The 21990-nt window shown below is 47.9% G+C and overlaps 1 protein-coding gene across 4 annotated transcripts; it reads right to left on the minus strand.

The window, feature by feature from the left end:
• Positions 1 to 228: 228 nt before the first annotated feature.
• dnajc13 (dnaJ homolog subfamily C member 13) lies at positions 229 to 20131 on the minus strand. 4 transcript variants are annotated; one of them, XM_088283149.1, is made up of 58 exons: positions 19949 to 20131; positions 17795 to 17875; positions 16258 to 16333; positions 16033 to 16182; positions 15905 to 15946; positions 14884 to 15084; positions 14549 to 14755; positions 14378 to 14473; positions 14210 to 14301; positions 13891 to 14057; positions 13706 to 13785; positions 13463 to 13632; positions 13348 to 13380; positions 12676 to 12775; positions 12489 to 12596; positions 12262 to 12417; positions 12085 to 12141; positions 11893 to 12014; positions 11740 to 11815; positions 11556 to 11651; positions 11339 to 11479; positions 11162 to 11179; positions 10633 to 10715; positions 10393 to 10546; positions 10206 to 10309; positions 9975 to 10134; positions 9831 to 9893; positions 9656 to 9757; positions 9460 to 9564; positions 9171 to 9373; positions 8998 to 9082; positions 8763 to 8917; positions 8633 to 8678; positions 8198 to 8352; positions 7922 to 8123; positions 7740 to 7855; positions 7588 to 7666; positions 7340 to 7475; positions 6969 to 7153; positions 6807 to 6881; positions 6607 to 6726; positions 5988 to 6383; positions 5799 to 5912; positions 4815 to 4931; positions 4270 to 4447; positions 4100 to 4191; positions 3922 to 4021; positions 3771 to 3845; positions 3424 to 3536; positions 3174 to 3343; positions 3060 to 3102; positions 2720 to 2893; positions 2458 to 2637; positions 2203 to 2343; positions 1990 to 2133; positions 1741 to 1840; positions 1449 to 1553; positions 229 to 1135 (listed from the first exon to the last, which is right to left on the minus strand). In XM_088283149.1, the coding sequence occupies exons 2-57, from the start codon at positions 17860 to 17862 to the stop codon at positions 1498 to 1500; spliced, it is 6777 nt and encodes a 2258-aa protein (XP_088139275.1). In that variant the 5' UTR covers positions 17863 to 17875; positions 19949 to 20131; the 3' UTR covers positions 229 to 1135; positions 1449 to 1497. The 4 variants fall into 4 exon arrangements, with proteins under 4 accessions (XP_088139275.1, XP_088139272.1, XP_088139274.1 ...); XM_088283146.1 differs by lacking the exon at positions 1449 to 1553 and having other exon boundaries at positions 19949 to 20130; XM_088283148.1 differs by lacking the exons at positions 1449 to 1553; positions 13348 to 13380 and having other exon boundaries at positions 19949 to 20130.
• Between the last annotated feature and the right edge of the window lie 1859 nt (positions 20132 to 21990).

Genomic DNA, 21990 nt, shown 5'->3' on the forward strand with positions numbered 1-21990 from the left:
GTTATTTTCTGTTTACAAAAAAACACTTTTGGGTCGTTAAGTAAAGCAGTTAATTCTTAGCACATACTTCATAACTGAGAAACGTCATATTTTGTAAACAAAGTATTCCCCTCATTGTCCAACTTGGCATTACTGAATTTCAAATAAAAAGTAAATTAAGTCCACAAACCAACACTTTTCTACATAACTCAAGTGTAGAACATACGGAAACACTTAAGACAAATGAACAACACTGTGGGTTCCCTTTTATTCTTAAAATTTTATGTACAAGTGCGACTGATTCATTGTTTTAATGTACATTCAATATAGAAAGTTTATATACGCAATATTACATTGAACAGGTCACAAACTGCACCGGTCCTTAACACAGACTCAAACATAATTCGTCCCGTCGACACAGCAGAAGCTCATTTCAGGTTGACGTTATTCACTTATAAATATTCTAGTGCTTGTTTTTCATTCTGGGCAAGGGGAATTATTTCATAAAATTGAGGGAGTAGCCATGGAATGAAGTAGGAATAGAGGTCAAAAAGGAGCCATCGATAGATCCTTTAGTTGGAAAAAAGGAGGCGAAATCTCATTTGCAATTTCCTCGAACAAAACTCCAGGACTGAGAATGACAATTTGGAGGGAGCCAGTGGAGCCAATCAGGATATTGCAAGAGGACGAAGATGAAGGAGAAGAGACAATCAACAAAGAATAACAGTCTTCCAATGGTTTTCCCGCAGGAGAAACAGAAGGAAATCGACGGTAAAAAATATCTTCATACAAAAAAAGTAAACTCTTCTGCTTTTCATCTGAAGAAAGGTGTATCACAGAAACAAAACGTGGCCCATCTGTTAAGACGATTTCAAACAATTTACGAGGTGCCGGTCGGAGAGGGCAGGTGGGGATACGGGGAGGAGTCGCCGACATCCTCCTCCTCCCCATCTGCGTCACCCTCGTGCGTGTCGGGTGAGGGGGAGCCAAACGGGGCGGCTTGTGTGCCTGAACCTGACTGCGGCTGCGGCTGTTGTGAGTGCACGTCCTCCCCATCAGCCTTGATCGGCGTGGTCGCTGTCCACCGGGGGTGGGACGCTGGGCAGTACGGTGGTGCCGCTTCCTGCTGCCGTGAGGTAACCGGCTACTCCTGGCCCTGAGGGAGTCGGGACGACAAGGTTAGAGATAAAACAACTACTGTCAGAATTCGGTCTACTGAGTACTGATTTTAAGACCCAGTGGCAATCGGAATAGCTTTGAGTTGACGAAGCTGACCGCTATTCTCATGCACATTTTTGTACTCTTCCAGCATACTTATTGGACGACCTCGACAGCAAGCGGGTTGACTTTCTGGATTTGGCTTAAATGTCAAATGTGGTTAAATGAGGATTGGCAAGGAGGTGGCAAGACAGGAATGGAGTGGAGTGGTGAACAGGCAAAGGGGAGACTATTAGGAAGTGCGAGTATACCTGCATTAGTGCAACAGAGAGGAGGGCTCTGAGGGCCCAGCTGGGGAGTCTAGAGCCCCCCTCGGAGTGGGCTGCTGGCGGCCAGGAGAGAAGGAGTGGAAACTCCTGAGGAGGAGATGAGGAGGAGGACAGAACGGGAAAAGGCAGAGGCAGGAAATTCAGGGAATTAGAGGGGGAAAAAAGGGTTTGGATTCAACAGCAAGGCGTGTGTGTTTAGAACCAAGCCGGAAGAATGCCCCACCTGCCATTTTATGCAAAAATAAGCAGAGTGAATGACGAGAAAATACTCTACCTGTCAGGTAGCCGGCGGCCTGAGACTCGTTAATGAAGAGATCATGTTTCTGGTCCTTGAAGGCACTCCACACGGAGGACTTGGCCAGGATCTCGTTCACCTGTAACGCAGAGGGACCTCTCACTTGAAATAAAACAAAACATCAATTCAGGGACGTAAACAGCAGCTCATGAAGAAGAAATGCGAATTTAAAAAACGAGAGAAACTTTTGACATTGAAAGCTCAACATGCCAAGATAAAGCCTCCAACCTGCTCTCCATACTGCAAACTACGCGTCATGGACTTGAGCGCCTTCACAATCTGAGCCTTGGTGGCCGACGGGTTGTCCAGGGTCTCCAGTCCGACTCCTTCCAGGAGCTTCAGAAGGTACGGAACCAGGTCCACCCTGAGAGCCTGAGCAGCAGGAACGCCAAAAATGTTCTCAATCGGAACATGAAGCGCGACGCGGCCACGTGTCCTTACCTGAGCCACCAGTTCCGTCTGCTCCTTCTGGAACATGCGGTTCAGCGCCTCGCAGGCCAGCCCGGCCATATCTGTGCGGACCTTCATTCCAGTCATCAGCGGCCCGATGGCCTCCAGGGCAGACATGGAGCGTACGCACAGCTACAAAAACAAAACACAATATCATGTAGTGCATATATACTGTTTTGGAATCATAGTTCAGATAACCCGTGTGAAGCTGACGCAGGTTTAACGAGGGGGTGGGGGGCCGATTACCTCGTTATCCGAGAGCACGTGGATGAGGCGGATGGAACTCTTGGGAATGGCGTTGTTCTTGTGGTTGAGCGCGGCTAAGATGCGAGGCAAGTGACCAAGAGGCGGAACCTGATCGGCCAGCTGCGCCTGTGTGCTGAACAGACACACCGCTGCCGTGGTGACCGTCTCCAGCGCCTCCCCCTAAAAGCATGTTTCAACAATGAATGCAATTTTTTTAATTTTTTTTTTTTTTTTTAAAAACAGAATCCCGCGTTCAGCTCACATTGGGACTGTTCTTCTCCAGCAACTCCGTCAGAGTCTCCAGGAGCGACACCAGGAAGTCGCGGGGCTTGCGCAGCACCCAGCCTGGCTGTGCGATAAAGATGCGCAAGAAGACTCCACCCACTTCCAGCTCGCCCTGGCCGGCTCCGTAGGCCACGGTGAAGTCCTCTGGCAGCTGATCACAAACATGCAAGGTCATCATTCGTTCTTCTTCGGTAAAATGTTACACCCCAATTTGTTTCAAGAAAAAAAAATGAACGGTTCACAATCGTTCTGCGTCACGTCACAATCACACAGCCAGCGGCTCGGCACAACACGTACGGCACATTCGGGGAACTTACTTTCCAGTTGACGTCAGGATTATCCTTCTGCTGTTTGAAGTGCCTGGAAAAAGAGAAAATCAAGCGCTTGAACTCTTTGGCTGCTTCTTTCTTTCCAGACTTTCGACTCCTTACTCGAGCATCATCTCCCGCACGGTGGTGGACACCGTCTCCCGGGAGCCGTCGTTCCAGATGAGCTCGGGATTCTCGTGCGTCCCCTCAAAGATGTGCACCGCCGCCTCGGCGTTGTCCCGCATGGCATCCATGAACACGCTCGGGAGGAAACGGATCAAAGTCAGGCGAACCTGGCGGGTGGAACAAAAAAAAACCCGAAACATTTCACACGGGTGGATTCTGCCGACCAAAGCGGGTTTGCCGCACCCACCTTGGGCCCGACCAGCTTGTCCGAAGTCATCTTGGAGAAGAGCTCGGCCGTCTGCGTGCGAACTTGAGGGTGGGTGCAGTTACAGAAGAGATCGAGCAAGTAGATGAGAGCCCCTGTCGCAAGAAAAGAAAAGTCATCAGCATGACCCATCGTATCAAAATAATGATTTTTTTTTTTCTACCGATGACAGGCAGAACAATTACATGCACTTCCACTAGATGGCAGAAGAAACAATACAGAAAGTGACAGAAGACATGACTAAACTGAGGCGTTGTTTTTCTAAAATATTTGCTTTGGCTTTGTAAAATGATTTTAAGCAACTGTAAAGAGAAAAGGTTGACACTAACCTTTTGCCATGGCCTCTTTGACTATTTTGGTGTTGGAAGTCAAAGCATGAAGTGTTTCCAATACCATTTGCCTGCCTAGGGGAACAAACGTTGACTAATAAGAGCAGCAAAACAAATCAGAAGCACATTTTCTGACTGGTTCTCGTCTTACTTGACGGAAGGGAGTGCAGCAGCAAGAGAAGATTGGACAGCACCAGCGACTCGGCAATGTTGCTCACACATTCTTGATTGGACGTCACCGTGTTGACAACCTGCGAGGAAAGCGGACGTCACTCGAATGAAGCGGCGCTCAAGAAACTTGAGGAGTTGTTTAGGGGAAGTTTTTGCACCTCCAGCACAAGTTGCTGCACCCTTCCTGCGCCGTGAACCCGCAGCAGGGAGAAGAGCAGCTTGAAATGGCCGATGCACTCCGTCTCAGAGCCTAAAATGACAAGGGAAAAAAAACAACTTTATTCAGTATCATCTGCGAAGGCCGCGACAAGAAAGAGCGGCGTCCCACCCGGGTTGTTCTTGATGACATTGCGCAGAGCCTCCAGGGCCATCTCGGCAAAGCGGAGACGCTCGGCGTGCTGCTGGGACTCCACCTTGTTGCTCTGGCTCATGGCCAGCAACGTGTGCAGGTACTGCGCCTGCGAGCCGACGTAGTCCAGCAGGCTCGCCGCAAATGCTTTGGGATACTGCACGCAAGAAGGAAAACTAAAACAGTTCCCAGATGTCTTAACGTGTCACAATAAATCCAGGATTTCAAACTCATTTTTGAGAGGTTGGCCTGTCTGACTCGGAGGCGTCCGAGCTTCCGGTTCAGTCATGTTCACACGGACATGCATGTACTATGAAGCAGCAAATTTCAAATTAAATGAGAGACGATGCTTTGAATCATTTCACGACACAGAGATAAATGGAGCAAATAAAGTTTTTAGAATCCAATGTCGGGTTGTTGGAATGTACAAGGCTGTTGTTGTTGCAGCACGGTAGTCTTAAAATATTAGGTGGTTCTTTAAAAAAAAAAAAAAACAATTCCCAACAGTACCGGGAAGAGCTTACCTCAAGTGGGAAAGTTGGCTGTTCGTTGTAAACGCGTACGAAGATCTCCCCAACGATAAGCTCTTTGCTGTGCTCGCTGAATGCAAATTCCACACCAAAACTCTCATCGTTCTCCCCCTGTCCAATGAGAAAAAGCACGAGAGGTGAGATGAGCTAAGATATCCATCCTCGTTCTTATAAGCTCGGACTCTCATGAGCGTCGCAGCCTCAAATATATCTATCACACTAAAAAGCCATTTGGAAAAAAATATTTAAAAAAAAAAAACTTGCCTACCTGCATACAGGTTATACACGATGAAACTGTCATTTGTCTTGAATACCAATAACCCACCACAACTTTCGGGGCTGGCTTTTTCGGAAACATTATAAAGTTAACTTCTTCTCCCTCTGAGTGGCCTCCTGCCTCTCCGTGTTCTCTCCCTCTCGCTTTTTCTGTCTGCTTTGCTTGTGTCTCTCCTCTTTTTCTACTGTGGCCAACCCAGGGTAGATCCTCTCTTGACTGACTAGAGCCTGCCACACTCACCTCAGGAACTGCCTGCATGGCCAGGATGGAAAAAAAAAAAAACATGAAAGCTACTCACCTACAGCATAAAATCGTTTTTAATTTTACCTGAAGCCGACTTCAGACAAGAGCAAATAATTTGTTCCCGTCTGCGTAGATTCTCAATCTATCATTGTGGACTCGCAACTCAAAAAGACAAAATAATGACCGGTCCCAATCTCATCAACAGGCACCAGGTGTCGGATATGTTTGCCTAAAAAGCATTTTTTTTTTTTTATTGTTTTCAAAAGAATTATGAATCTCGTAGTCCCGTATGTGTGCATGAGTAAAATCAAAATGGCACGCCCAGAGAAAACATGGCAACTCCAGTTGGGATTCGAATGAAAAGCTCAGAAGTGCGAGGCAGACGTTCGAACCACGATTACACCGTGCTGCCCGAGTTGGCTACGTCACTTGCAAGGAAACACCGGCGTCATTCTTACTCTTTTAATGTTCCCCTCTTGCTGACTCTCCAGGAACTCCAACAGCTCGGCTCTTGTTCCGTTGTTCCAGATGAGGTAGGGGTTCTCCGTGTTGCTGTTCAGCAGTTTCAAGACCTTCGCAGATCAAACAAAGCTCAATTTGAGTTGTCCCGCACAAAGCGGCTCTGCCTCGCTGCCAGTCCAACCAACCTCCGCTGAAGATCCCACTCCCAGCTTCCTGGAGATGTACGGCGTCAGCATGGCGGCCAGGCTCTTGCGGATGCTGGGGTTCTCCGGAGGGGCGCTTTCCACGCCGTTGGTCTCAGGTGCTGCGTTTCCGCCATTGGCGCTGGTCGGCGTCGGCAGGTAGCCGCCCAAGCGGCTGAGGGACACCAGGCTGAGCTTGGCCAAGTGGTTGGCCACCTCCTGCTGGTTGGTGTCCTGGCTGGTCTGGACGCCGCTCTCCTCCAGCGTGTAGTCGTAGTTGAAGAGGTGCACCAGCAGGTGCCACAGCACGCCGGCGTGGTACAATTGCGTCTGCAGGAAAAAGTCCACCGCGAAGGAGCTGACGCACTGGACCGCCAGGGATGCGGTTTTGGGGAGACCCTGAGGGAGGACGACCACAACGCACAACCTCATCAAAATCTAACAAGTCACTTGGAAGACAGAAAACCTTTTGCTCAGTCGCAATGAAGGCGGGAGAGATGATTCATATTTTTAGAAGTGAGTATTGTACAAAACAATACATTTTGCTTTCTTAGTGTATTTCCAAAACCCGTCTTTTAGTGGACAAAGAGATCCGGTAGAAATTGACATTTTCATTGCTGACCTTTCCATAGTACAAGATGTGACAGAGGTCTCTGATGATGTAGGGCAGCTCGATCATCTTTTCTCGGCATTCCTCAAATTGTGCCGCCACGCTGTAGCACTTGCAGATGTGCCCGCACACCTTAGACATATTCGTCCGTATTTATTATTACTTTTTTTTTTGTTTTATTTTGTGAACAGACAAAGCAAGACGTCGCGTACCTGAACGGCCATGTCGTCAGCCTTGCTGGATGCCGTCAACACGGAAACGCAACGAGAAAGCGCCTCCAGCAACACCTGAGGATTTTTCCACAATGTACGATCACAATCCTGCAAGGCTGTGCATGTTGACGCATTAAAAAAAAAAATACAATTCAAAGCCACCTCGATTCCATTCTCGCGCCGCAGCTCCTCGGCGTTGAGTGCCGAGCAGTTGACGGTGTGGAAGGCGAGTTCGGCGGCGGCTGGCAGCAGAGGAGAAGTCTTGGAGAAGAGATGATCGTCTTGGGTCTCCATGGTGATGGTTTTGATGAGCATAGGGTAGCCGGCGTACTTGTAGGGCTCTAGTTCTATATGGAGACGTGAACAGATTCACATCAGTGGAGTATTTGCCTAAATGAAGGAGCTCAAAGGCGCTAGGATCAAGAACTACAGAAACAGTACACTCCGAGTTAACACTTGCGAGTCTATCGCCATGACAACAACCCCCCCCACCGAGTCCGTTTTTTTTCTGAACAAGAACTATATAAACATACCATCTTTGTGCCGGTTGAAAAGGATGCTTTGGGTCTTGAGGATGAGGATGATGTTTTCGGGGTCGGGCCCATCAAGGACTCGTGCCGACTTTGTGCAAAGGAACTCGTAGGCCTTGTTGACTTTCTCAAACATTTCCTGAAAGAGTGGAAATAAAACAAGTGGGGATGGAAAAAGTGTCAGTGACAGGCGATGTATAAAATAAATGAATAAAATAAAACAATACAAAAAATAAAAAAACCACACACACCCTGCCGTCAGGGTTTTTATCCGGATGGTACTTCTGCGCCAGCCTGAAGTAAGCTTTTCTGATCTTGCTCTCCTCATGCCTTTCAAAAAAAAAAAAAAAAGTATTTGCAATGGCAGTGACCACATGATTCAGAGTGAACAAAGTCGACTCACATTCCTTGTCCTTTGGGCAAGTTGAGGACTTCGTAAGCGTCATCTATTGACATGGAGGGGGGCTTCTTCTCCACCTCCCTCTTCCATGCTTCAAGCGTGTCCCTCAGCAGCTTCACCTAGGAGGCAAACTATGTTCAATCAAGTGTCTTTCTTAAAACACACCAACAAGAACAGGCACGTACAGCATCTCGAATGGGCCAGTCGGGGAAATGGATGGTGTCACACAAATGTCTGAGGTAGTAGATGTTGCAGAAGAGCTCGTATTCCAGCTGCGGGAAGCTGATGATCGGGATGGGGCAATACTGGTAGAGGGCCCGCGTGTTGCTCTGAAGCCTCGGGCTGAAGTCGGCGATATGGGCGGCGATCTTCTCGATCATCATGCGCCTGAAAGACACACGTTGTTCATAGTCCTCGTTCTCGGTCAACGCTGCTTCAAACGAGGAGATTTGGCTTCCGACCTCATCTCACAGCTCCAGATGGCCTCGGGGGTGTCGAATTCTCCGAGGAAGATCTCCGAGAAGCGCTCGGCTTCGTAGTTCTCCAGGTAACACACCATGGCTTCGGGAAGGGCCGCTCCAAGAACGCTTCGCTGCACGATGTCCTGGCCTTTGGACTAAGCACACAGGCAGGCGGCGTTTCCACAGATCAAAAGTCAAATGGAGAAAAAGTTTGTAAACAGTTTGTGCGTCAAGACTTCATGCATGAATTCAAAGGGCTTTAAGTGTCTGGTGTGCACGCTTTGGCCAGCAGAGGGCAGTCTAACATCCATGGACAAGAATTTGATGATGTACAACAGGAAAAAAACTGCAAGTAACTTCATCATTTTAAGCAGAGGATAAAGAATATATACTTGAAAAAATTATTGTATTGGGGAAAAAAAAAATCCTCTTTACCTCTTCTGACTTAAAGGCTTGTTTCAAGTGTGTGTACTTCAGGAACCTAAAAAGAGAAAAAGGTTCACAACATGCTCCAAAAGCTTCACAATGTCAAACCAAGCAGACGAACAGAAGCGCATTTTAGTACCTTGCGACAGGAAGCACGTTGGAGCCCGTGTACATCATGATGAAGAAGAAGACTCCGGTCAAGTAGAGCCGCTGCAAGTTGGGGTTGTCCTGCATCACCAGGTACATCACATTGGCCACCTTTTCCACTAGGATTGGGTCAAACGTCAAGAGGAGCTGAGGAGGAGGGGGGAAAAAAAGCAGCGGTGACTTTTTGAAAAGCTCAAAGTGTCGATTCTTGAGGATTCACATAATACCTGAACAATATGAGGGAGGCAAGCGCTGTCACTTATCATCCTCTTAATCTTTGGTAACGGGCGAATAATGGCATTATCTTGATCCCTGGGGGGAAGAAAAAAAAAAAGGAGTCCTTCATGGTTCTGAATTCTGAAGTGATATCGTAACGATGCGTGCTGAAAGCTCTTGTGACCTGCTGGGGTAGTAGGAGCACATGGTGATGAGCATGTTGAGGATGAGCGTCGCCAAGTCCGTCTCGTTCATCACCGCCTGCCCGGAGGCCAGCAGGCACCACTTCAGCTGCGGGATGGCCTGCAGGGGGCGCCAGCCGTCCATGCCCTGGGCCCAGCAGCGCGTCTTGGCCGACAGGACGCCTGTGGTCCAAAACTCCTGCATCTGAAATCATCGCATGGGGGAAAAATAAATATATAAAATACAGGAAATACCCGGAATTCAGCTCTCCTCTTAAAATGACTCCAGACCTCTTCAAAACTGAAAGGTCCTCGTCTTTCCTTGTCTGCATTCCCAAAGTACCACTCCTTCTCACTCTCTCGCTTCATGTCAGGCGCCGCTTCCAAGACGTTGCTCTGGGGAAAATTCAGGACCCGCTCATTTAATGCGTCATACTCGCAGTAAAACACGTTTGAAAAGTCGCAAACGAAGACTCAACGTGTTTACCTGCAGCGGCACCGTAGCTCTGCTGGTGTGCAGATGGGCCAAGGTGAGCAGGTCCACCAGGATGCGCACCCCATTCGAGTCCATTACGTCCTTCACGTTTTTCTGCAGCGGAGCAAAACGTCTGCTTTGTCAATCGTTATTTTGGAGGGAGAGCTCTCAGCATTTGCTCGCTTACCCTGTTGAGAATCAGCTTGTTCAAGAACAGGATGAGTCTGTCTCGTTCCAGCTTGTCCGCACACTGCAAAGAGACAATTTCCCATTCAGTCAAACGCGGCATCACAAAAGCGAGCGTCTGCGGCCGCTGGCTGGCCAAACTCACGCGGTCCAGCATGCCCACGATGTATTTGGTGTCGGTGAAGGGGCCGATCTCTTCGAAGCACTTGCCGTACACTATGGTGAGCGCCTGGAGGCACAGGCACTTCATGGTGACTTTGGGAGTGAGCAGGAAGCGGTGGTAGAGCTCGTTGAAGAACTCGTACCTGGAAAAAGGACGCCAACGGTCAACATTTACCATCACGGATGGAAATATCACAACAGTTTGTTTGCTTACGATCTCTTGATGGCACTCGATTCTGCATTTTCATCCTCCTCCAGCAGGAGGCGCAAGTAATAGTCACCGATCTTGATCTCGTCGGAAAGGCACTCGTATTTCACCTGCCAACGCATCACAAAAGGTTTGCTGTTACATGCAAGCAAAGTGGCACATATTCACAAAACAGTCCAGGCTGGTGATGAACCTCGAACTCCTGATGGTTCCAAGAGATGACGGTGGCGTTGCCCAGCTCGCGGTCCACGTTGAAGGCACGCATCTCCCCTTCCAGCGCGTCTCGCAGCTCCTCTCTGGTCTTCAGATTCCAGATGAGGTTGGAACGCGCGTGGTCAAGCTGGAATCTTGAAGGGATGAGAGGATTCGTCATCGTGCAGCTCCTTCGTAAATAAGTAGCCTCGGAATTCTTGGTGCAGCCAGCGGCGCCTACCTGTAGTAAAAAAGCTCCCAGTTGGCTTCAATTTTGATCCGCTGTCGTCGCTTTCTCAGGATGACGGGCTTTTGATTGGCATTCTGAAACCAGATGAGGAAAAAAAATAAACATTGGAAATGGGTCCATATTCGACGTATGGCTCAGAAGAAAAGTGTTGACTGCACAGGAATGGAAGGACAACTTGCATGGAGGAGAGAGACATTTTCAGATGGCAGCATCAGAGTGAAGAAAAGGGCAAAATGGCACCAAAAAAAAGGCACCAACGTGCACGTATACAAATAAATTCAGGAAACGCTAACATTTCTACACAGCGTATGTTCCCCAAGTCTAACGCAAAGTACAAATGGCTTTAGTCACATGACTGCGTGTTTCCATTTGGTCAAGCAATCTTCTATTTGTTTCTGCGACTTGAAGTTGCCTTTTTCATGGGAAGACGGAAGCAATGAACACTTGGATGGAAAGACAGCACACGAGGGCCAACACGGGAAGAAAAGGGCACACATCCCGTCGGCCACGCTTTACTCACCAGGTTATTTCTGTCCTGCTACAATATTTTAACAGCAGAGGGGAGGGGCGGAGACAACAGAGTCATTATTGTTTGGTGCAGAAAACACAGCAAGATGGTGGCGTGGCTTCCCCACCACGAGGCCGGGAGCTGTTCAAGAGCACCCCGTTCAGCCGACAAAATTAAAATCCTCCTCACCTCCTTCTGAGCGATGCCCATCTTGTCCCTCCAGTGCATGAGGACCAGATCCGCCTTCTCCTTGGCAAACTTCTCCACCTCTTTGGCAGCTTTGCCGGCCAGTCGCTGCCACTCAGGCACCTTGTTGCGGTTGAGGAGGTCCTACATCGGGAAGAAAATACAATTCCGAAAAGAGGGCGGGTGGATTGTGATGTCACATGTGAGGTCGTCACGCTACCGTGGCAATTTTCAAGTTATCGCGGACGTGCATTCGATCCACGTCTTTCTCCGGTACCGGATCGGGACTGTCCATGTACGCGAGCAGGCCCGTCGGCTGCAAAATGAAAACACGACGTCGGGAATGACAAAAGCAGGCAAACGTCGCCACTCTCGGGGAAGTTTCATGACATTTCAAACGTTACCAAAATTCTTTTGAGGAGGTTCATGGCGACGGGGTTTTCGGCGGTCCACAGTCCCACCAGGTGACGGCTCAGCTGTCTGAAAGGAGCAAATCAAGGAGACGTGTTCAATTTCAATTTTATGACAGCGTCGTTGCTTCCGCCGCTCTCTGCGACCTGTTGGTGAGCATCCTTTGGTCGGCGCTGATGGTGAACAAGGAGGTGTGCAGATGGCGGGGAAGGGCCCCCTCGCTCAAAGCCAGTTCTTGCATTTTGGCGGCGATTTCCTTGTCTCCTTCCTTGGATTGAAAAAGTCAGAGAGAGAGTGACCATGTGCGTGAAGCAATGCAAGCAATTTTCAGTCATTACCTCAATAATGGCCTTCATCACCAGACCGGCTCCCTTAACGATGGCCATGGAGGGATGCTAAGAAGAAAAAAAAAAAAAAAACAGTGAGTGAATTTCAAACGGAACTCCAGCATTAGGAGTCAGAAAATTGTAACACCACGTGATCCGAAAACTAAAAATGAAGAAGCCAATGCCGACCTGAAAAAGTTTGAAGAGCGTGCGTCCGTTGGAGGCCACCATCTCCAGCAGCATGTCGAACTGCTGCCCCTCCGTGGTCTCGCTGTAGGGGGCGCACAGGGCGAACGTTAAAAAATCCAGCAGGGAACTGATGACCAAAGCCCCAGTTCCTTGGTCCTGGACGACAAAAAAAAGTCAATTGAATAAAAACGATGCTCCGCTTTGGTCACGCTCATAAAAGCACGGACCACATTGGTGATGAATTTTTCAAGCAGGTTTTCCAGGAACTTCTTGGAGGACAGCAGAGACGCTTTGTTGAGCTGCTCCTGCCTCAGGTCGTAGTCGTCATGCATGGGCTGAGCGAAGGAGGAAGGACGCGCTCGTCAGAAAGGCGCTCGTGTGGCTCGTGTGCCGAGACAAAGACACGCTACTTACACACATCAGGGCGCAAAGCATGTCAATAGCAGCGTGCGTCACACCGTTGTTGTTCCTTTTTAAAGCTTTCACCGTCTTCACTCCTAATTTTTCCCTGAACCTGAAAAACATCAAAATGCAATGACTTCAGATCCGAAAAGACTTGGGACAAAAGATCAAAACCAGTTAGGGTGTGGAGTATCGGCTTTCGTTGACGATGCTCAGAGTTTAATGGGGACTTGTTATGGGAAACGACGAGCTCCTCTGTCTCTTGTCGTCATGGGAACAAATCTGTATAGCTAGCAGTATAATGCGGAGGGGCTAACTGTAGCAGATTTGCCATTTGAAGCATGTCAAAAGTTCTGAAAACCTTTATTGTGGTTACAAGAGGGGAAACACGGCTCTCGGGATGAAACAGTTGTCTCCCGCTTTCATCTGTAGCTCAGCATTTGCAAAATATTAAAAAGCTAATAAATACACTTTTCTTTCATACATCTCAGTGACCCAAAAAGACGCCAAATGCAAAAAGACAGACAAAACAACAGAAGATGACAAATCCAGGCCGACCAGATAAGAGAGATGCAAAAGAAAAAAAATCATATCAGGGGAAAGCAAGCTTTAAAAAAAAAAAAAAAAAAGGCGGGAAAGAGAGGCAGACGCCGGGCGGACTGAGATGTATGGATTGATATTTACGTTCCGTCTGTGAGTCCAGACCCTTGACCAGACCTTGGAATGACAGAGCATGCCCGTTACCAGCAGCTGAGTCATGAATGCACGAGTCGTGCGCTCGTGCCACCTCGGTTCTTACTTTGGCAGCTGAGTGAAGGCCTGGAAGCCGGCCTTGGAGGCCACCAGGCGGCGGATGGCCTGGAAGTGGCTCTCCAGCTCGGAGTTGACCGCCGGGAGCTCGGCGTCTTGCGACAGGAGGGCCAGGACGGCGTTGTTGATGAGCTTCTCTTTGTTCTCGGAGAACAGACCCTTGAAAAGAAAAAGAAAAAAAAAAGATGAACTACTAGTGCGCGTGGTGGCAGACACACTTGAAGGCACTCACGTCTTGTGTTACAGCGTGCAACACGCCGCTGTAGGAAATGTTGGCGTTGAATCGGAATACTGCGTCGGCAAAGTTTCCATCTGAGAAATCAAATCAAAAGAAGGTGAATTGCACAAAAAAAATAAAATAAATCAAACATTCCGACGCAAGTGAAGTGCTCGTGAACGCGACGGGGCACGGCTCACTTGGAGGCGCAGCCAGAAATTTGAGGTGCAGACTCTCCACCTCCTCGTCCACGGGCATGCTCAGGAGGCCCCAACGTTGGCCGCGCCGCGTGGGGGCCATCTTGACGCACACGTCCCTGTTGCCCGAAGCGCGCACGCCGTCCAGTAGGCTGGCCAGCAGAGAGTCCCTGGAAGCGGGAAGGCAGCACGCATGATGGCCAAGACAAAATACAAGGCGGCATCTTCACCGTTGGGTTTCATTTGTTTCGTGGCTAAGCTTTGGAACCTAATTTGCTAGTTTATGAAATACATTTCCTAATTAACATGAATTATTATGTACCGCTCTGTGGAGGAGAACTTTCTGATCTGGCCTCGGATGAACTCGACTGTAAACACCTGAGGGTTGTCCACATCACAGATGAGCGCAAACACCTGCAAGACAAGAGAAAGAATTACAAAAAATAAATGAAAAATGCCCCACACAAAGACAGAAATGCTGTGACCGCACCTCTCCGAACGGTTTGATGGTGACAATGTTGTAGGAAGCAGGATCCCTCTCCACCAAACACGTCTCGGTCAGCGCCAAGATTCGTTTCACGGGCTCCTGGAAGCGAGAGAACGCTCCGCTTTAGTAAAGAAGAGCAAAGGAGCGGGCGGCGTGACCAGATGGCGTCCTGACCGGGTGGCGCGTTGTGATCTTTTGCACCACAAACTCGGCCAGCGACGTGATGCTCTCGTCCGAGCTGTACTTCCCCAGCCGGCCCGTCACGAAACTCTCAAAAGTGAGCGCCTCCTTCCTGAGCCGCAGCATGATGCCGATGAAGTTGCCCGCGTGCTCGATGGCGCTGCGGATGATGTCATCCCGGTGCTCGGAGGCAAACAGATGCTGAGGGAGAAAGCGCGAGATCAGGCGGCTGCTTTGGTTTCATGAACAAAGCAAACCAGCGCAGAATGAAACCGTTGACAGCACACTGACCAGCCGTCATCCAATTTGAATTGTCGTCACGTACGCACCAGCCTGCTGAAGCCGCCGTAAAGGATGCAGAAGCCGCCCTGGTAGTCGGAGGTCTCCACGAAGCCCTCCACGTTGCGATAGTCGTAGGAGCACAGCACTCGATTGGTGTGAGGGTCGATCTGGTCGATGCCGCCCGGCGTCACCTCCAAGTTGACGGGCTTCCGCGTGTCGCTCCAGTGGTGCTTGTAGCAGTTGTAGCGCTGGTGGACGGAAAAGCAGATAGGATGAGATTTTTAAAAAAATAAATACATAAATAAAAAAGCGTTCTGAGACAGTCTGCGCGTTGGTTCACAGAGTTCAGGATGAGGGCTTTATTTTCAGCTTTTGCCCAAGTGGTGTAATGACTAGACATATCCAGCAGAGGGCAGTGCCGGAAGAGCAAAAAAGCTGTTGCGAAACACTTTAAAATCTGCAATTCCACCACTTGTAGAAGGGGCGGTCTGACGAAAGTGTGCGCTCGATATTGAAGTCGTTCTGGTGGTCGCCAGAATCAAATGCAATCAAAACATGAGCGTGCCCCTGCCGGCAGAGCCTAAAAACAATATTTGCATACACATCCGAGCAATCCTAAAACACACACGCAGCTCTCAATGCAAGCCATAAATGTGGCAACAAATCGGGTAAGGCAAACAAAAAAAAATGGGGACAACATGCAACCTTGTTTTTGTAATACCATTACAAATTCTCACTCAAATCTCAAACTTATTCTTTTCACTTTTGCCTTTTTTCAGGGTGGAGACAAACGTACAGAACACAAACATTTTTTTCCCCAACATGATGCCTATTTAAAGAACTTTGTTTGCCTAAGACTGAGGTGCTCAATCCTGTTCCTCGAGTGGCGCTGTCCTACCCGTTTTCCAACACACCTGATTCAAGTGATCAGATAATCAGCGAGCTCTGCAGAAGCTGGGTAACGATCCTGATCACAGCGGCCCTCGAGGAACAGGATTGAACACCGCTGGCGTAATATGTGATTACTCAACATTCCTAAGTGGACTCTCTTGCACCGAGGGTACTTACCCTGCCGGTTATTTTCCCTTCTGAAAATTCAGTCCGGAATCTCTGTGAATGGAGAAAAACCTGGTGAGCAACGACAAATTGTGCTCGGCGGGGTTGTTGGGATCGAACGGATGCACTTGGGCGCTCACCAGAGCTTCTGTGAGCAGCTCCGTCCGATGCTCGGTGGAGAACTTGAGCGTCTCCGACTTCTTGCCGGTGCCTTTTCGGAACGTGAGGCTGAACTCCGTGCCCTGGCCTTTGCCCACCGGGCCGATTCCGCAAATGTCTCCATAAGGCCACTGGCAAAAGTCACATGGCAAACGTGAGCACTGATTTTCCATCAGGAAGCGGCGCGCCCCGTTGATGTCACGAACCTGATTTGTTACTTCTAGCGTGGTCGGGTTGTACGTGGTGATGCCGTGAGTTCCTACGGAGAAGACGCGCTTGTACCTGAAACACACAAAAATTATGTTTATTTGTTGATCGGGATGCCGCTCACAACAAGATTCCATCTGTCGCTTGAAAGTAGCTCTGGATTGTCACCCAGATAAGATCGTCAAGTCATGAAGCCGACAAACTCCGCATGGGGTGGTTAGGACGCACTTTGGATTTTTATTTTTTTTTTTAAATGATCATAAGTACAAAATAGCTTGTCAACAGACATGTTCAGGAATGCGAGGCGAAACAAAATAGCGGCGTGGTTTCTTCAATTTAGGTAACTGATTAGGAGGCGTGTCGTAAACGGTTGATACAAAGGACATCTTAAATCCACACCAAACCAATCAATAAAAGCTTCAGATGTGAATTGTCACAGAGGCTTTCAACTATCTGCCAAACAAACTCCGTTATACGGTTTTCCTTTAAGACGTCCACGAGGAGCCCACACGCTCAACATGCCGACTGGGCTTTTTTTTCCTGTCGCACATCCTCATTAGGCCGCACAACTTTGGTGCGCTGGAGCAAAGGCCCCATTAAGGCGACTTAACGCCGAGAGACAGGACACGCAGTCGCCCGACCGAGGCCCGTCCCGCTTGACGATTGATGTCACGCTACTTGAATGCAGTTTGCTCTCTGGCAAAAAAAAAAAAAAAAAAAATGCTTCTGCAGTGCAAGCCGCATACCAGCTTGGGAAAGAAAGAAAAAAACTGTAGACCTAAAAATGTGTCTCAGGTTTTTTTTTGCATTAATTAAATGTTTGAAAATGCCACTGGATGAGTTCAACAAATCTTCCCGCCATGTTGGTCTCACTTTTGCATGAAAAAAAAAACAAAACATTGGACTACTTTGTGGTCGAACAGCTTTGACATTCGTAACGTGTTTTTGTAGAGTTTGGTTAATGAGCAAGCAGAGCAGCTCTTTATTAGCAAGTGAAATGCTGACATCAGCCATCTTGGCCACAGACGAGCCAATCAGCCCGTATGACGAGGCATGAAGTGTCACACGCTCGCTCTCACTTAAATCACGTCTGCGCGGAGGGCAAATGAAGCACCTCAACTAGCATTCGTGCTGACGACTCGACATTTCCTTTCAGGCCGAGATTTGGATTTCACTCAGCACGCCCTTCGAAAAGCTTTTCCTTCCACTTGTGATATTTCATAACGCAGCAGGTTAAGCAACTTCCCGTGTGGGACAGAATAACTTCTCCTTCATTCAACTCATGTAAACATGATCACAAAAAAAAGAAAAAAGAAAAAAAAAAGCATGGTGTGGTCCGTTGAATCTAATGAGCGTGCCTGACGAAAGCGAAACGCTCGGCAGCCTCGTTTTTATGACAGCACTGACGGCACCGAGCCGGTCGCCTTCAATCGGTGCAAAGGAAGTCCCCACAATGGCCTTCTCAAAACAGTCAGCGCCGTCACCCGACACAAAGATGCCCCAGCATGAAATGCATACGCAAAGAAAAGCTCTTACTTTCCCCTCCACGAGTGCTTGGTGGTGTAGTAGCACGCCAGGTCCTTGTTGTCTTTCAGGACGTTCATCTTTTCACAGGACCTGCGAAGCACAGCAGACGTGGGAAAGTTGACAAGCGACAAGTCGCCCATTTTTCGCCGGCGGAACCCGCCGACAAAGTCAGAACATTGCGCGGCCATCTCCAAATCGGCATGACCAGCTTTGCGCCGCGCGCACGCACACACTTCACGCTGCCCTTCGACATTCTGCGGCCCGACGGGAAAAAAACGCCGCTGGGCTGACATATCCTCCGAGCAGCATCAGCGCCGTGATCGGGTTGAAATCAATCGGGCCGCTCAGAATGGATTACAAGTGCAAAAATAAGGAGGTCGAGGGTCAAGAACACAGCAATCACTCAGTCAATAAAAAAACAAGTGAAAAGCCAGCGTGGATATTGATCACATTTAGAAAGGTCAAGGTTTAATAATCGCTAACTCTAAAAGGGAGTGAAACGCATGCATTTCCTCAATAAATCCAATTTAAAGCATTATTATAGTTGTCGTCTTTCCTTTCCCCAGCACTCGACGGATGCACCGTGATAAAAGTGGAGTTGGGTGGAGTGGGGGGGGGGGGGGCGGACCTGTGTCAGCATTCTGCCATGACCCAGGGAAAGTCGGACTCCAGTTTTCCTTCCTTTACTCTCGGGCCAAATGAAGGAATGCCTGCACGTCTGCTGCTGAAAAGCACGACTTGGACATTGTAATCGAAGCATGACCGAGAACATTCACGCAAACGCGTCCAAAATCACAATAAGGCCACTTGGGATGGCGGTCATGTGACCAGCCACACAGGGCCGGCCCACGCTTCCTGTCTGAAGGCCGATCAATAGCGAGGTATTAATGGCCCAGAAGAAGAAAAGAGCCCAACATTTACACGCCACCGTGACCATCCAGATGGCTTGAGCGGCTTTTCGACGACTTTTGATGGTTTTAAGCATCCATATTGTTTAACTGTGCCACCGAAACACAACTCATGAGGCCAACAACTCTTGAAATGTGCCTCATGTGCATCTTGAACTCATATTTGGGTGACCGGAGCAGAGCCAGGGGGCAAAGTTCAACCTATGGCAAAATGGGCAAGTAACAAACTGGACACAAAAAGCAATTCATACAGATATTTCCTGTCAGACTAATGTATGTTTCTTTTATTGACAGCTTTTGAGGGTAAATGCAATTTCCAATGGATACAGTGGTGTCTTGACTTACAAACTAGTTGACTCAACTCGTTGAGTCAAATATTGCACTTCATAAAACAACAAACAGAATGCTCTGCTTTCTCTAATCTCGTTTAGAGTCAGTTGCCCATCTTGAACTTGAAACAATCTAAATTTTCTGGTTTCAGCAATTTAACGGTAAATATTCTCCAATATTTGTAGGCCTCCGCGAAATCACGCTGACTGTAATTTCATGGAATCAAAATAAGATATTTGCTTCTCAATTCTCTGACATGTCCACGGTCCAAACCAGTACCTGAATCACACTCCATTTATCTTTAGGCATTTTCCACATGGTCAATGTGAAATTGTCTCCTGTTTTGGATAGTTTTTATTATAAGAAATATTGTAAGTTACACGGTTTTTTAATAAAAAACTGAATGATGATGATATGAGCCTGAATGCAAATGGCTATTCAATTCATAAACAACACGAAATCATTAGCGTGGCTAATAACTAAACACGCCTGTGGTTGTCATGTCATGTATGAATTTGAGGAAGGCTGCAAAAGCTCATCGGAACCACTTTTGGCCGTTTATATGCGTCTTCTTTTGCTTCATGGGCAACGAATGCTAATTTGCGCTTCCTCACCTGGCTTATCAGTCGCCAACTTGATTTAACGAGACTGCTCCACTGCAAAGCGGCCTAAGAGGAGCTTGACTCGTGACAACCCTGCTAACACGCCGACGCCTCCGAGTCCACACCGCCACCCAAACGAGACCACTTCAAAGTCCGGGATGCGTTAATGGAATGTTACGAACACACACGGAGTTTGGCGCTCCATCTTGTTATGTTAAGGCTAGCGGCTAGCTGGCGCATCACTAAGCTAGTCGCATTAGCAGCAGGCTCCAATTACATGGGCGAGATGGCTCCAAGAGAGCGGCGAAAAGGGAGAGATGTACCTGTCAAATCACGAGCGGATGTCAATTACAGCCGGCCCTAGGCCCCGCGCCCTCGTCGGTGTGCTGCTGCTGCCGCCTCTCGCTTTGGCCGCTGGGGTGCCGAAGGTCCTCGCTTTACGCCGTAGTTTCCCCCCAACAGCGCTCAGGACGCTGCCATATTCCTCCCAGCCAGAGTGCGCTAGTGCGCATGCGCTACGCCTGCCTGTCATGCGGCGGTCAGCTGATTGGCTTGTCAGAACGCGAAAGGTGGCGCGTGCTGATTCCAGATCAGCCTGTAACCCGCGTGGGGCTCTTTTTTAATTGAAAGGATAGGAAAACTGATTGTAGAGCAGTTGTAAAGTTACGATTATCCATTTCTGTTACTGTCAAAATGTGAATCGAATCGACCCCCCCCCCCCCAGGGGGGGAGGATAGAGGAGAGGGACCGGCCCACGAACATTCACGATACGTTTTATACGAAAAATGAGGGGTGGTAAAACATAGGGGGAAAAATTAATATTAAAACATATACCAAAATATTGGGAAACATTTTTGACTCAAACCAAAAAGATTTTCCAACAATATTCATGAACAACAAACCAAAAGATGAAGAAACTGCAACACTTGGATAGAAGGATTATCGTGCTCTCTAGTGGCAGCAATGATAAAAAAATGAACTCAACAAAAAAAATGCAAAAAATAAATGAATAAATAAACGCATATTAATAGCAATCGTAGACAATCTGCACAAACACTGACTGGCCTTGCACTACGTCTTGATAAACGTGATTCATTATTACTGTACTATTGTGCTCTTATCTAAATGTCCCAATACATCACCTATACTCATTGTAACGCATAGTCAAGTAGTTCCACTTCAGAAATAAAATGGTTTATTCTGGTTATCCAAGAACATATGACCTGTAATTTCCTCCCAACCAGCAAAGAGAAATTCAATCACTATTTTCTGCATGATGAAAAAGCCATTCCAATGTTTTTAGCACTCTGGCCTGTTGTACTCAAATGTGAGGTAACTCACCTTGACTGGAGGTAAAGAGGAAACATCTTGGCCTCTATCTTGAACTCCCGCACACTCAACTTGAGTGGGCTCCAACACATTTACTGAGGAGTCAGTCAGTCACGTTATAATGAAGCATCTGATTTGGTGACCAATCATGCGCTGCCCCTTAAGTCTAATTCATTTAAGAGCTACAGAGAAATTCGGGGGTGGAGTTTCCTGTCCTTTCTTATAATCACACTTTAAGTACAGAAGGGATGTAGGGCACATAACACTCACATTCAGTCCTATGGAGCAATCTCGAGTCTGAAATGAAGCTTACATGCATGTTTTTGGACTGTTGGGAGGACCCACACAAGCTCAGGGAGAACATGCAAGCGCCACACAGGGAAGGCCTTGCGACCTTTGACCCTCCAAACTTCAGAAGAAAACGCGCAGATGAGCCCACCAGTCTTCCACCGTGTTATCAGAATGCAGTCGTACTAAATGTAATTTTGCTGCCGCATTAGTGTCACGTTGCTCCAATTGTACATCCAAAACGGAGCCAATATGTTCAAAGTTCAATGGAAAAGGTAACGGCAAGTTTATCTTGGCTCAATGCTGCCATCTATTGTTGAATGAGTGGGATTGACCAATGTGCATAAAAACATCACTTGACTGCAAAGTTGAATTCTGTCTTAAAACTTTTATTTGAAAGGCAACCCCAAGCTTGAAACCATGATTTTAAACCCCAGTTTAAGCCTTTTTTAAAACATTAACCTTGATTGGAACCCTTATTGTAGAAGCTTGCTAGATGCAACAATAACTTCAAATATTGAATCCCACTAACCGTGGCAGTGTACTGACCAAATTTGAGGAAGTGACATTTCAGGCCAAGCTTGGACGGCGTAATAAATGTAATTGTGAAAAAAAAACACAAATGAAACTGGAACACAGTCACGACTTGTAAAAAACGTGTTATTAACAATGCATATATATATATATCAATGTACAAACAAAAAGCGAAGGGAAAAAACATCTAAAATTGATTTTTTAAATTTGTGAT

This window comes from Idiotropiscis lumnitzeri, chromosome 19, assembly GCF_059441095.1.
Source record: "Idiotropiscis lumnitzeri isolate Australia: NSW breed Sydney's pygmy pipehorse chromosome 19, RoL_Ilum_1.0, whole genome shotgun sequence".
Taxonomy (NCBI): domain Eukaryota; kingdom Metazoa; phylum Chordata; class Actinopteri; order Syngnathiformes; family Syngnathidae; genus Idiotropiscis; species Idiotropiscis lumnitzeri.

Excerpts from the sequence above, each read along its gene's own strand:
- dnajc13 (XM_088283146.1), bottom strand. The coding sequence starts at position 17,862 with ATGAACGTCCTGAAAGACAACAAGGACCTGGCGTGCTACTACACCACC. Across the intron at positions 9,894-9,974 it reads TCGTGGGCATGCTGGACCGC|TGTGCGGACAAGCTGGAACG; the intron begins GTGAGTTTGGCC and ends GTCTCTTTGCAG. Across the intron at positions 6,384-6,606 it reads ACATCTTGTACTATGGAAAG|GGTCTCCCCAAAACCGCATC; the intron begins GTCAGCAATGAA and ends GTCCTCCCTCAG.